This window comes from Oncorhynchus gorbuscha, linkage group LG22 (genome assembly GCF_021184085.1).
Source record: "Oncorhynchus gorbuscha isolate QuinsamMale2020 ecotype Even-year linkage group LG22, OgorEven_v1.0, whole genome shotgun sequence".
Classification (NCBI taxonomy): Eukaryota; Metazoa; Chordata; class Actinopteri; order Salmoniformes; family Salmonidae; genus Oncorhynchus; species Oncorhynchus gorbuscha.
In genome coordinates this window covers 20,348,636-20,361,084 of record NC_060194.1, presented here as the reverse complement: position 1 = coordinate 20,361,084, position 12,449 = coordinate 20,348,636, and the positions used below count along the sequence as shown (strand labels likewise).

Sequence of the window (12,449 nt, the reverse complement as noted above, 5' to 3'; positions counted from 1 at the left end):
CCCCTCAATTTTTTAACCCCACACCATAAGACTGCTGAACAATTAATAAAATTGCCACCTGACAATTTACATTGATCCCCCCCCCTCCCTTTTGTACACTGCTGCTACTCGCTGTTTATCATCTATGCATAGTCGCTTCACCTCCATGTACAAATTATCTCAACTAACCTGTACCTTCGCACACTGATTAAGTACCTGTGTCCCCTGTATATTGATTTATTGTTATTCTCATTGTGTTAGTTATATTATTACTTTTATTTTAGACTACCTGGTAAATATTTTTATAACTCTTCTTGAACTGCACTGTAGGTTAAGGGCTTGTAAGTAAGCATTTCATGGTAAAGTCTACACGTTGTAGTATTCAGCGCATATGACAGTTATTAGATTTTTTATTTGAATGACCATCAAGCTCTATGATGAAACTGGCTCTCATGAAAGAAAGACCCACAGTTACCTCTGCTGCAGAGGATAAGTCCATTAGAGTTACCAGCCTCAGAAATTGCAGCCCAAATAAATGCTTCAGAGTTCAAGTAACCGACATCTAAACATCAACTGTTCAGAGGTGACTGCATGAATAAGGCCATCATGGTCAGATTGCTGCAAAGAAAACACTACTAAGAGGAGCTTGGGCCAAGAAACACGAGCAGAGCTTGGGCCAAGAAACACGAGCAGAGCTTGGGCCAAGAAACACGAGCAGAGCTTGGGCCAAGAAACACGAGCAGAGCTTGGGCCAAGAAACACGAGCAGAGCTTGGGCCAAGAAACACGAGCAGAGCTTGGGCCAAGAAACACGAGCAGAGCTTGGGCCAAGAAACACGAGCAGAGCTTGGGCCAAGAAACACGAGCAGAGCTTGGGCCAAGAAACACGAGCAGAGCTTGGGCCAAGAAACACGAGCAGAGCTTGGGCCAAGAAACACGAGCAGAGCTTGGGCCAAGAAACACGAGCAGAGCTTGGGCCAAGAAACACGAGCAGAGCTTGGGCCAAGAAACACGAGCAGAGCTTGGGCCAAGAAACACGAGCAGAGCTTGGGCCAAGAAACACGAGCAGAGCTTGGGCCAAGAAACACGAGCAGAGCTTGGGCCAAGAAACACGAGCAGAGCTTGGGCCAAGAACACGAGCAGAGCTTGGGCCAAGAAACACGAGCAGAGCTTGGGCCAAGAAACACGAGCAGAGCTTGGGCCAAGAAACACGAGCAGAGCTTGGGCCAAGAAACACGAGCAGAGCTTGGGCCAAGAAACACGAGCAGAGCTTGGGCCAAGAAACACGAGCAATGCTTGGGCCAAGAAACACGAGCAATGCTTGGGCCAAGAAACACGAGCAATGCTTGGGCCAAGAAACACGAGCAATGCTTGGGCCAAGAAACACGAGCAATGCTTGGGCCAAGAAACACGAGCAATGCTTGGGCCAAGAAACACGAGCAATGCTTGGGCCAAGAAACACGAGCAATGCTTGGGCCAAGAAACACGAGCAATGCTTGGGCCAAGAAACACGAGCAATGCTTGGGCCAAGAAACACGAGCAATGCTTGGGCCAAGAAACACGAGCAATGCTTGGGCCAAGAAACACGAGCAATGCTTGGGCCAAGAAACACGAGCAATGCTTGGGCCAAGAAACACGAGCAATGCTTGGGCCAAGAAACACGAGCAATGCTTGGGCCAAGAAACACGAGCAATGCTTGGGCCAAGAAACACGAGCAATGCTTGGGCCAAGAAACACGAGCAATGCTTGGGCCAAGAAACACGAGCAATGCTTGGGCCAAGAAACACGAGCAATGCTTGGGCCAAGAAACACGAGCAATGCTTGGGCCAAGAAACACGAGCAATGCTTGGGCCAAGAAACACGAGCAATGCTTGGGCCAAGAAACACGAGCAATGCTTGGGCCAAGAAACACGAGCAATGCTTGGGCCAAGAAAAAGCAATGCTTGGGCCAAGAAACACGAGCAATGCTTGGGCCAAGAAACACGAGCAATGCTTGGGCCAAGAAACACGAGCAATGCTTGGGCCAAGAAACACGAGCAATGCTTGGGCCAAGAAACACGAGCAATGCTTGGGCCAAGACACACGAGCAATGCTTGGGCCAAGACACACGAGCAATGCTTGGGCCAAGAAACACGAGCAATGCTTGGGCCAAGAAACACGAGCAATGCTTGGGCCAAGAAACACGAGCAATGCTTGGGCCAAGAACCACGAGCAATGCTTGGGCCAAGAACCACGAGCAATGCTTGGGCCAAGAACCACGAGCAATGCTTGGGCCAAGAACCACGAGCAATGCTTGGGCCAAGAACCACGAGCAATGCTTGGGCCAAGAACCACGAGCAATGCTTGGGCCAAGAAACACGAGTGCTGCATCAGATGATCTGGCCTCCACAATCACCTGGCCTCCACAATCACCCGACCTCAACCAATTGAGATGGTTTTGGATGAGTTGGATCATAGAGTGAAGGAACAAGCCAAGTGCTCAGCATATGTGGGAACTCCTTCAAGACTGTTGGAAAAGCATTCCAGGTGAAGCTGGTTGAGAGAATGCCAAGAGTGTGCAAAGCTGTCATCAAGTCAAAGGGTGGCAACTTTGAAGAATTTAAAATCCAAAATACATTTTGATTGAACACTTTTTGGGTTACTATATGATTCTATATGTGTAATTTCATAGTTGATGTCATCACCATTTTTCTACAATGTAGAAAAATGTAAAAATAAAGGAAAACCTTTGAATGAGTAGGTGTCCATACTTTTGACCCGTACTATGATATACAGTTGAAGTCGGAAGTTTACATAAACTAGTTTTAATGACTGAAACCTAAGTGTTTCAACCACTCCACAAATTTCTTGTTAATTACCATAATTTCCGGACAATAAGTCGTTACTTTATTCCCACGCTTTGAACCTCGCGGCTTATACAATGACGCGGCTAATTTGTGGATTTTTCCCACTTTCACAAGATTCATGCCACCAAAAAACTGAGCACCGTCACATAATGTGACGTAAATCGAGCGTGCTCAAACTTCCCATCATTCTGATTACGGTAGTCATTTTGTCAGGAGGCTTGGATGACAAGTGGGGAGAAATCCTTCACTAAAACAGGCCGCATGTGAAGAGCAACTTATGGTTAAGTCTGCCAGTGGATCCTGACAGCATGGAGCATTGTCAAAAAAATCCACTATCATCAACGGGTTTCGAAAGGCTGGACTGCTGCGTGTTGAAGAGGGCAGCATGAGCTCAGCGGGGTATTTGCCTCCGGATGAAAGTGACGAGAGTGACAATGAAAACGATCCAACATCGGATGAAGCAATTCTGAGGCTATTCAACTCAGACACCGAAGGAGATGACTTCAGTGGTTTCATTGCACAGGAGGAGGAAGATAATGACAAATTACTTTCTTGGTAGGCTACTGTTTACTGCTATTTTTTTATTTTTGTTACAAGCTGTGTTTCGTTAAAGCCGATTTATTTTTGTTACAAGCCGTGTTTCGTTTAACAGCCTATTAATTTTTGTAACAAGTCGTGTTTCGTTTAAAGGCTGTGTAAAGTTCATTTGTTTCAATGTACCGGTAGGCACCTGCGGCTTATAGACATGCATTTTGTACATAATTAAGCTGCACATCTTTTTTTTTTTTTATTCAGTGGGTACGGCTTTTATTCAGGTGTGCTTAATAGTCCAGAAATTACGGTAACTATAGTTTTGGCAAGTCGGTTAGGACATCTACTTTGTGCATGATACAAGTCACTTTTCCAAAAATTGTTCACAGACATTCACTAAATCACAATTCCAGTGGGTCAGAAGTTTACATACACTAAGTTGACTGTGCCTTTAAACAGCTTGGAAAATTCCATTAAATGATGTCATGGCTTAAGAAGCTTCTGATAGACTAATTGACATCATTCGAGTCAATTGGTGGTTTACCTGTGGATGTATTTCAAGGCCTACCTTCAAAAACACGTCCACAAGTCTGGTTCATCCTTCGGAACAATTCTCAAATGCCTGAAGGTACCATGTCCATCTGTACAAACAATAGTATGCAAGTATAAACACCATGGGACCACGCAGCCTTCATACCGCTCAGGAAGGAGACACATTCTGTCTCCTAGAGATGAACGTACTTTGGTGCCAAAAGTGCAAATCAATGCCAGAACAGCAGCAAAGGACCTTGTGAAGATGCTGGAGGAAACAGGTACAAAATAATCTATATCCAGAGTAAAATGAGTCCTATATCGACATAAGCTGAAAGGCCACTCAGCAAGCAAGAAGCCACTGCTCCAAAACCACCATAAAAAAGCCAGACTACGGATTGCAACTGCACATGGGGACAAAGATTGTACTTTTTGGAGAAATGTCCTCTCTTCTGATGAAACAAAAATATTACTGTTTGGCCATAATGACCATCATTATGTTTGGAGGAAAAAGGGGGAGGCTTGCAAGCCAAAGAAAACCACCCCAACCGTGAAGCACGGGGGTGACAGCATCATGTTGTGGGGGTGCTTTGCTGCAGGAGGGACTGGTGCACTTCACAAAATAGATGGCATCACGAAGGAGGAAAATTATGTGGATATATTGAAGCAACATCTCAAGACATCAGTCAGGATGTTAAAGCTTGGTCACAAATGGGTCTTCCAAATGGACAATGACCCCAAGCATACTTCCAAAATTGTGGCAAAATGGCTTAAGGACAACAAAGTCAAGGTATTAGAGTGGCCATCACAAAGCTCTGACCTCAATCCTATAGAAAATTTGTGGGCAGAACTGAAAAAGCATGTGCGAGTAAGGAGGCCTACAAACCTGACTCAGTTATACCAGCTCTGTCAGGAGGAATGAGCCAAAATTCACCCAACTTATTGTGGAAAGCTTGTGGAAGGCTACCCAAAATCTTTGACCCAAGTTAAACAATTTAAAGGCAATGCTACCAAATACTAATTGAGTGTATGTAAACTTCTGACCCACTGGGAATGTGATAAAACAAAGAGATAAAACAAAAACAAAGTAGAAATAACTTATATTCTCTACTACTACTCTGACATTTCACTTTCTTAAAATAAAGTGGTGATCCTAACTGAATTTTTACTAGGATTAAATGTCAGCAATTGTGAAAAACTGAGTTTAAATGTATTTGGCTAAGGTGTATGTAAACTTCAACTGTGTCGGTCTCCTGTCAAACATGAACTCTTTCACAACTTTTAAAGGATATTCATAGAAAGATGGATATATTCTGAGTCAGATATTTACTTTGTTCCCTTTACAAGACTAATTGAAGTACATGACATTTTGTTTTACCTGGGTGCAGGTGAGGGAGCCTCAAAATTAGGTACAGTGCTGTCCAAGTTACGATCCATGTCACTCACTGGCGAGTACAGTCCACTCATTTCCTAGAAAATGTACAATCTTTTTCGATTTAAACTCCAACCGACAGGCTTAACCTGCATAACTGTACATGAAAACCAAAAAACCAGTGGAGGACTACATTTGTCAAATTCTGAGATGGTTTCTGAGACGCTTTTTACTCCAGAATTTGCCTTAATCTGTGTCTAGGAAACTAGACCTCTGAATTCTAATCCATTTCAGGAGTACAGAAATGTTAAGATAGCCATCTATGTACATTATTTTACCTCAACACGTTTGATATCCTCCTCCAAAAAGTTTAGCTCCTTCTGCAACTGTTCCAGTTGCTGATTGATGAAACACAATAACAAATGGTTATTTCCTCACAGATTAATACTGTACTTAAATATGGAAATATATTTAGATGCAATCCTAAACAGAGATGGGGTACACCTCTCTTTTATTTCTTCTTGCTTCTTTGAGGAATTCCATTAAGATCTGACGTTGAGCAGCTTGTGATTCCTATGGGAATAAACAGAGAGCTAATGGTCGATCGATCAAGGTATGACTATAAAGCCCTTTTCTTTTAAATGATCTATGTGATATTGCTACATAGCCTATACAGATAGACCATTACATTCTGAATTTTTATGAAACAGTTTGACCATTTTTACGAATGCCTCCCATAAAGACGCCTACACACAAATGAAAAGGAGCAGGCTACAATGATCAACCATCAGGTAGGCTATTGTTTTATATGAATGGAGTTGTAGACATTGGTTGAGTAGCGCAGCATAATAGTCTCAATTAGCCTTGCTTCTTTACAACAATTTGATGCAGTCAAGATAGATTCCCTATCAAACCATCTTATAGTACCTATGGTAGCAACATGTTTGTCTAACAAGCGTGAGTTGGTTTGGTTGTTATCTCTCTCTCCCTCCGTGATACACACAGACTGTCACACACACCGGCCCCTGCTCCTCTCTCACCGGCAGCGGCTCTCATGTGGCAAGAGCAGGTCTCCATGGAAGTTTTTTTTAAACAGTTCCCCTTAATTAACACACATGTATTTCAACTATCCAGATATCTGAAAAATTATCATAAAATTATTTGATAACTGATATTTTAAATGACCATCCCTACTTAATATGATTAATTTTATGTTAAGAATAAACAAAAGTGTATATTTGACTGGCAGAAAAAAAACGGCATAGGGATTGACAAGGGGTTGTTAAGGTTAATGTGGTATAGCTTCAGTGAGGTTAAGGTAAGGGTAAAGCATACAAGTTCACATTCGGTTAGGGTAAAGCCGCCCGACGCCATTCATTTTATGCTGGTTAAATATGCACTGCCTAAACAAAATATACATACCGCTTCCAGCTGTTTCTTTTTCTGTACAAGGAGTCCCAGCATCAAGTTGACATTAGCAAGATCTAGGTTATCTTGGTCTGTGCCCAGGACATCTTGGAACACTTGCCATCTTGACCCATTCTAAAAACATGAGAAATACACAATGAAATATGTACATACTTTTGGTAAATTAAGTTAACTGTTGGGTTCCTTTACTATTACCTTAAAGAGCGGTTTCCTGGACACAGACTACGCCTAGTCCTGGACTTCACGCCTTGATTTTTTAAAACTGTATAATAGAAAAGGCTACTGCAGAAAACAGCTGATTCGCTAATTTCCAAAGGCCTACCTATGATTGGGCAGGAGGAATGTAGTAAGGAATAGAAATGCATACTGATCTGCATTTTCAATGAGGCAGTAAGGGGAAAACACACTAGACTAGTGTTTCCCAAACTCGGTCCTCATGACCCCAAGGGATGTACGTTTTGGTTTTTGGACCTAACACTACAGTTTATTCAAATGATCAAAGCTTGATGATTAGTTGATTATTTGAATCAGCTGGATTTGCTTGGGCAAAAAACTCAAATGTGAATCCCTTGGGGTCCAGAGGACAGAGTTTGGGAAGCCTACTCTTCAAACCACTTTATACTCTCCCTCCCTCACACACACACACTTTTTCTCACTCACACATACACCCCCCTCCCAAAGGTTAGGCACCAAACAGAATTTAAGGAACACCAGAAAAACAGATTTGGTTATTCAGCTTTGAGTAGGCATATGCATCCTACCTTTGAAGCATCTCTTTGAGTAGGTTATCTATCCCTTTTCCATTTTTCCTGTGCCATCCAAATTTGTGCATAGCCAAGGTTGTACGCTAGCTAGCCAGCCAGCAAGGTAACATGACTAAACAAGGTAGTTTGTAATTAAACCAAAAACTGTCCCGCAAGTAGTTTAAAACAGCCCGCGACATGATTTATAAAATTATATTTAAAAATGTGCCTCAATTCGAGGTAGAAAGGAGATGGTAGCTCCGGTAATATGGTTCGGGCTAGAAACTCTGTTTTCAGTGATATAAAGACGTAAGTATTACTGCCACTGTGCTCAGAGATCTCTATATAACGACAAGCTTAGGTCCAAAATAAGTCCATAGAAACATACAGGGCTTATTTTTGACAGATTTTGGCATGTGAAACCTCTCGCTTTGCCTCTTCCTTTCTGCTGCAATGTTTTTCCCCAGCAAAGCTTAGTCAGACTGGCCTGCAGGTTCTTACAGGTAAATGTGTGCTGCCCCAAAAATTAAACAAATGTAACAGAAACCCCATCGGTGTCTGTACACCTCAGCTCACCATCACAGGTATATAACATTTTAAAAACGGATGTAGATGCGCAGAAAGAACAGACGGTGAGAAGCAGCTGAGTAGACTAATGGCTGGTTAGGGGATGCAGCTGGCTGCTCACAGCTGTCACACGTGATATTGGATGAAGCACTCATTCTGATATGACATATCTGACAGCACACTGAACTCTGATATCCTATTTGTAGGACACGTAGGGATGCATTCTGTGCTCACACATTCATTTCGATATGCGCACTTTTTGTCAGACACCCCTCCAAATGTTGTTTTACAGATCTACATGATTCACCTGGATGACCTATTTTGAGATCAAAATGGCAAATATATCTGAAAAGAGAAGAGTTTGAAAAAGCTTTTTAGTCCCTGAGATGCAAAGGAGATTCTCCATTGAGCTTGATTTTTAGTCCAAGACTAGGCTTAATCTGTGTCTGGAAAACCAGACCACAATTTTGTTGTCTGCATTATGTTCTCATGTTGTAATATTTGACCAAGGTCTGGCTTCCATTGCAAGTGTGTGTGTGTGTGTGTGACCTGATTTGCCGAAGCACTTACCGGATGGTCCATCTTCAGGCGTTTTTCATCTGATCTCTGTTTTTGTTTGAGAATAAGTTCATTCACTGTATCAAATCAAAACATGAGTTAGTATTACTATTGAGGAGTGATGTATTAGAAAGTAACAATTTTTTTTTACCAGAGCCCATACAAAAGCACTGCACTAAATAGGGAATAGGTTGCCATTTGGGACAAAACCTGTGACAAGGCTGTAGAGAAGCTACAGTTGAAGTCAGAAGTTTCCATAAACATTAGCCAAATACATTTAAACTCAGTTTCACAATTCCTGACATTTAATCCTAGTAAAAAGTCCCTGTCTTAGGTAAATTAGGATCACCACTTTATTTAATAAGGTGAAATGTCAGAATAATAGTAGAGAGACATTTATTTCAGCTATTATTTCTTTCATCACAATCCCAGTGGGTCAGAAGTTTACATACACTCAATTCTTATTTGGTAGAATTGCCTTTAAATAGTTTAACTTGGGTCAAACATTTCAGGTAGCCTTCCACAAGCTTCCCACAATACGTTGGGTGAATTTTGGCCCAGTCCTCATGACAGAGCTGGTGTAACTGAGTCAGGTTTGTAGGCCTCCTTGCTCGCACACGCCTTTTCAGTTCTGCCCACACATTTTCTACGGGATTGAGATCAGGGCTTTGTGATGGCCACTCCAATACCTTGACTTTGTTGTCCTTAAGCCATTTTGCTACAACTTTGGAAGTATGCTTGGGGTCATTGTCCATTTGGAAGACCCATTTGCGACCAAGCTTTAACTTCTTGACTGATGTCTTGAGATGTTGCTTCAATATATCCACATAATTTTCCTCCTTTATGATGCCATCTATTTTGTGATGGGCACCAGTCCCTCCTGCAGCAAAGCACCCCGACAACATGATGCTGCCACCCCCGGACTTCACGGTTGGGACGGTGTTCTTCGGCTTGCAAGCCTCACCTTTTCCCCTCCAAACATAAAGATGGTCATTATGGCCAAACAGTAATATTTTTGTTTCATCAGACCAGAGGACATTTCACCGAAAAGTACGATCTTTGTCTCCATGTGCAGTTGCAATCCGTAGTCTGGCCTTTTATGGCGGTTTTGGAGCAGTGGCTTCTTCCTTGCTAAGCGGCATTTCAGGTTATGTCGATATAGGACTTGTTTTACTGTGGATATCGGTACTTTAGTACCGGTTTCCTCCAGCATCTTCACAAGTTCCTTTGCTGTTGTTCTGGGATTGATTTGCACTTTTGGCACCAAACATTCATCTCTAGGAGACAGAACGTGTCTCCTTCCTGAGTGGTATGAGGGCTGCGTGGTCCCATGGTGTTTATACTTGCATACTATTGTTTGTACAGATGAACGTGGTGCCTTCAGGCATTTGGAAATTGCTCCCAAGGATGAACCAGACTTGTGAAGGTCTACAATTTATTTTCCGAGGTCTTGGTTGATTTCTTTTGATTTTCCCATGATGTCAAGCAAAGAGGCACAGAGTTTGAAGGTAGGCCTTGAAATACATCCACAGGTACACCTCCAATTGACTCAAATGATGTCAATTAGTCTATCAGAAGCTTCTAAAGCCATGACATAATTTTCTGGAATTTTCCAAGCTGTTAAAAGGCACAGTCAACAGTGTATGTAAACTTCTGACCCACTGGAATTATGATACAGTGAATTATAAGTGAAATAATCTGTAAACAATTGTTGGAAAAAAAACTTGTGTCATGCACAAAGTAGATGTCCTAACCGACTTGCCAAAACTATAGTTTGTTAACAAGAAATTTGTGGAGTGGTTGAAAAACGAATTAATGACTCCAACCTAAGTGTATGTAAACTTCCGACTTCAACTGTAGCTACACCACAGATAAGTAATGCACCCATATACCTATCTAAGAAATTGTTTAAGAGACAAACCTACCAAGAAAATTTGGATAGAGCTGATCCACATTGTCAATGATGTAGTTACATTTTGGGCACCTATTGCTGTCCTCCAAACTCTGGCGAATGCACTTGTAGCTGAACCCAGAAATAGAATGGGGTATGTTAGTTCAAGAAAACCAGCATAGGAAAAAATGATTGGTGGGCGATACAAAAGGAATTAGCGGTAGCTAATATGGAACGGTGCTATAGGAATTAGATGGAAGTAACGTTACTATAGCATAGCCAATGCAATCATGTTAGCTTACCAGAAACTGTGTCCACATTTTGTCATATGTGCCTCCTCAATCATTTCAAAACAGATTGGGCTGAAAGGGAAATGTAATTTAATTTTGTTACCTTTACTTTGACAGTGTTCAGATATGGAAACATCAGTGAGTCTGGTTAAATGACAACGTTATGTAACTCTGGCTAACCAACTGCCAAATGGACATTGTAAACAAGAATGAACTCCAAAGTTGAACTATCTAGCAATACCTACATATGTAACTAACAACACCTAGTCACCAAGCTAGTTGCGGCAGTTAGCTAAAAGTTAGCCAAGTAGTTAGCAAGCTAAGGTAGCATTTTGCAGGAAAACTCACCACACAAAATCGTTGCTTTTATCTTCGTAGGAATTCAAGAGACCATTGTAGAGAGGTGCTTGGTGGAGAGGACGTTTTCTGCTGGTGCCAGAGGAGGATGAACTGGATCTGCTTAGTGGGGCTAAGCTTCTTGGAGACTGTACAGCCACTCCAGGTACAAGCAACCCCTCGCCAGCTGTTGCCAGAGTCCGCGAGGGCACAACATTTGGAGAATTGTTCACATTCGCAATATCGTTACCGCCTAACGTTACGCTGGTAGCACCGTTAGCATTGGTAGTGCCACCGGTACTGCTGCTACTTCCAGGCCCAGGACCCGCTCCACCGCTAGTTTGCGGTTGACGGTTGCTTGACATAATTCAAGCCCGATGCTCAACTCTTCCAAGGCCAAAGCTTGTTGTAGTTCACCGCATCCGTGCTGAGCTATTGGCTAGCTAATGTTAGCTTACCAGCTAATGGCAATGCGCTAGCTAAGATAAAACAACAATGTACGAACACATAAAAGCTTGCTTTAAGCTAGATTGCTTCTTTAGGTGAAATTGTAGGCTTTTGTCAACAGGTCGATCATAACAACGTTGCAAGAATAATAAAATATTCAACGCAAAGTCTGTCTACGTTTTGGGAATTAGATAGAAACCAATCTCTCGAATCTATCTTCGCTTACCCAAACGAAATGACTCCCCCCTACTGCACCGGAGTCGTAACTAAACCCTATGCCTGCACTGAATGAACGCACCCACACCAATACAATTGTAGATGCAACAAAACGTTGAAAATAATTTATATCAGGTTTGGTTGTGTTTTGCAGAGTTGTTTGACTTCTGAATGTTTTATATACAGTACCAGTCAACAGTTTGGACACATCTACTAATTCGAGGGTTTTTCTTAATTTAGTCTATTTTCTACAATGTAGAATAATAGTGAAGACATCAAAACTATGAAATAACACCAACAAATTGTTGAACAAATCAAAATATATTTTTGATTTTAGATTCTTCAAAGTAGCCATCCTTTGCCTTGATGAAAGCTTTGCGCACTCTTGGCATTCTCTCAACCAGCTTCATTAGGTAGTCAACTGGAATTAATTTCAATTAACAGGTATGCCTTGTTAAAAGTTAATTTGTGGAATTACTTTCCTTCTTAATGCATTTGAGCCAATCAATTGTGTTGTGACAAGGTAGGGGTGGTATACAGAATATAGCCCTATTTGGTAAAAGATCAAGTCTACATTATGGCAAGAACAGCTCAAATCAACAAAGAGAAGTCCATCATCATTACTTTAAGACATGAAGGTCAATTAATCCGGAACATTTCAAGAACGTTAAACGTTTCTTCTAGTGCAGTCGCAAAGACCATCAAGAGCTATGAT

General features: G+C 41.9%; 1 protein-coding gene across 2 annotated transcripts in view; it reads right to left on the bottom strand.

The window, feature by feature from the left end:
* LOC124009603 (E3 ubiquitin-protein ligase COP1-like) overlaps positions 1-11,784 on the bottom strand; it is a 37,586-nt gene extending 25,802 nt beyond the window's left edge. For both annotated transcript variants that reach the window (XM_046321544.1, XM_046321546.1), the window contains exons 1-8: positions 11,084-11,784; positions 10,748-10,807; positions 10,480-10,577; positions 8,567-8,631; positions 6,681-6,800; positions 5,763-5,831; positions 5,597-5,656; positions 5,265-5,356 (exon numbers count right to left, since the gene is read on the bottom strand). In XM_046321544.1, coding sequence (XP_046177500.1) covers positions 5,265-5,356; positions 5,597-5,656; positions 5,763-5,831; positions 6,681-6,800; positions 8,567-8,631; positions 10,480-10,577; positions 10,748-10,807; positions 11,084-11,436 — 917 coding nt within the window. In that variant the 5' untranslated portion in view covers positions 11,437-11,784. The remainder of the gene's footprint in view (positions 1-5,264; positions 5,357-5,596; positions 5,657-5,762; positions 5,832-6,680; positions 6,801-8,566; positions 8,632-10,479; positions 10,578-10,747; positions 10,808-11,083) is intronic.
* Positions 11,785-12,449: the final 665 nt, after the last annotated feature.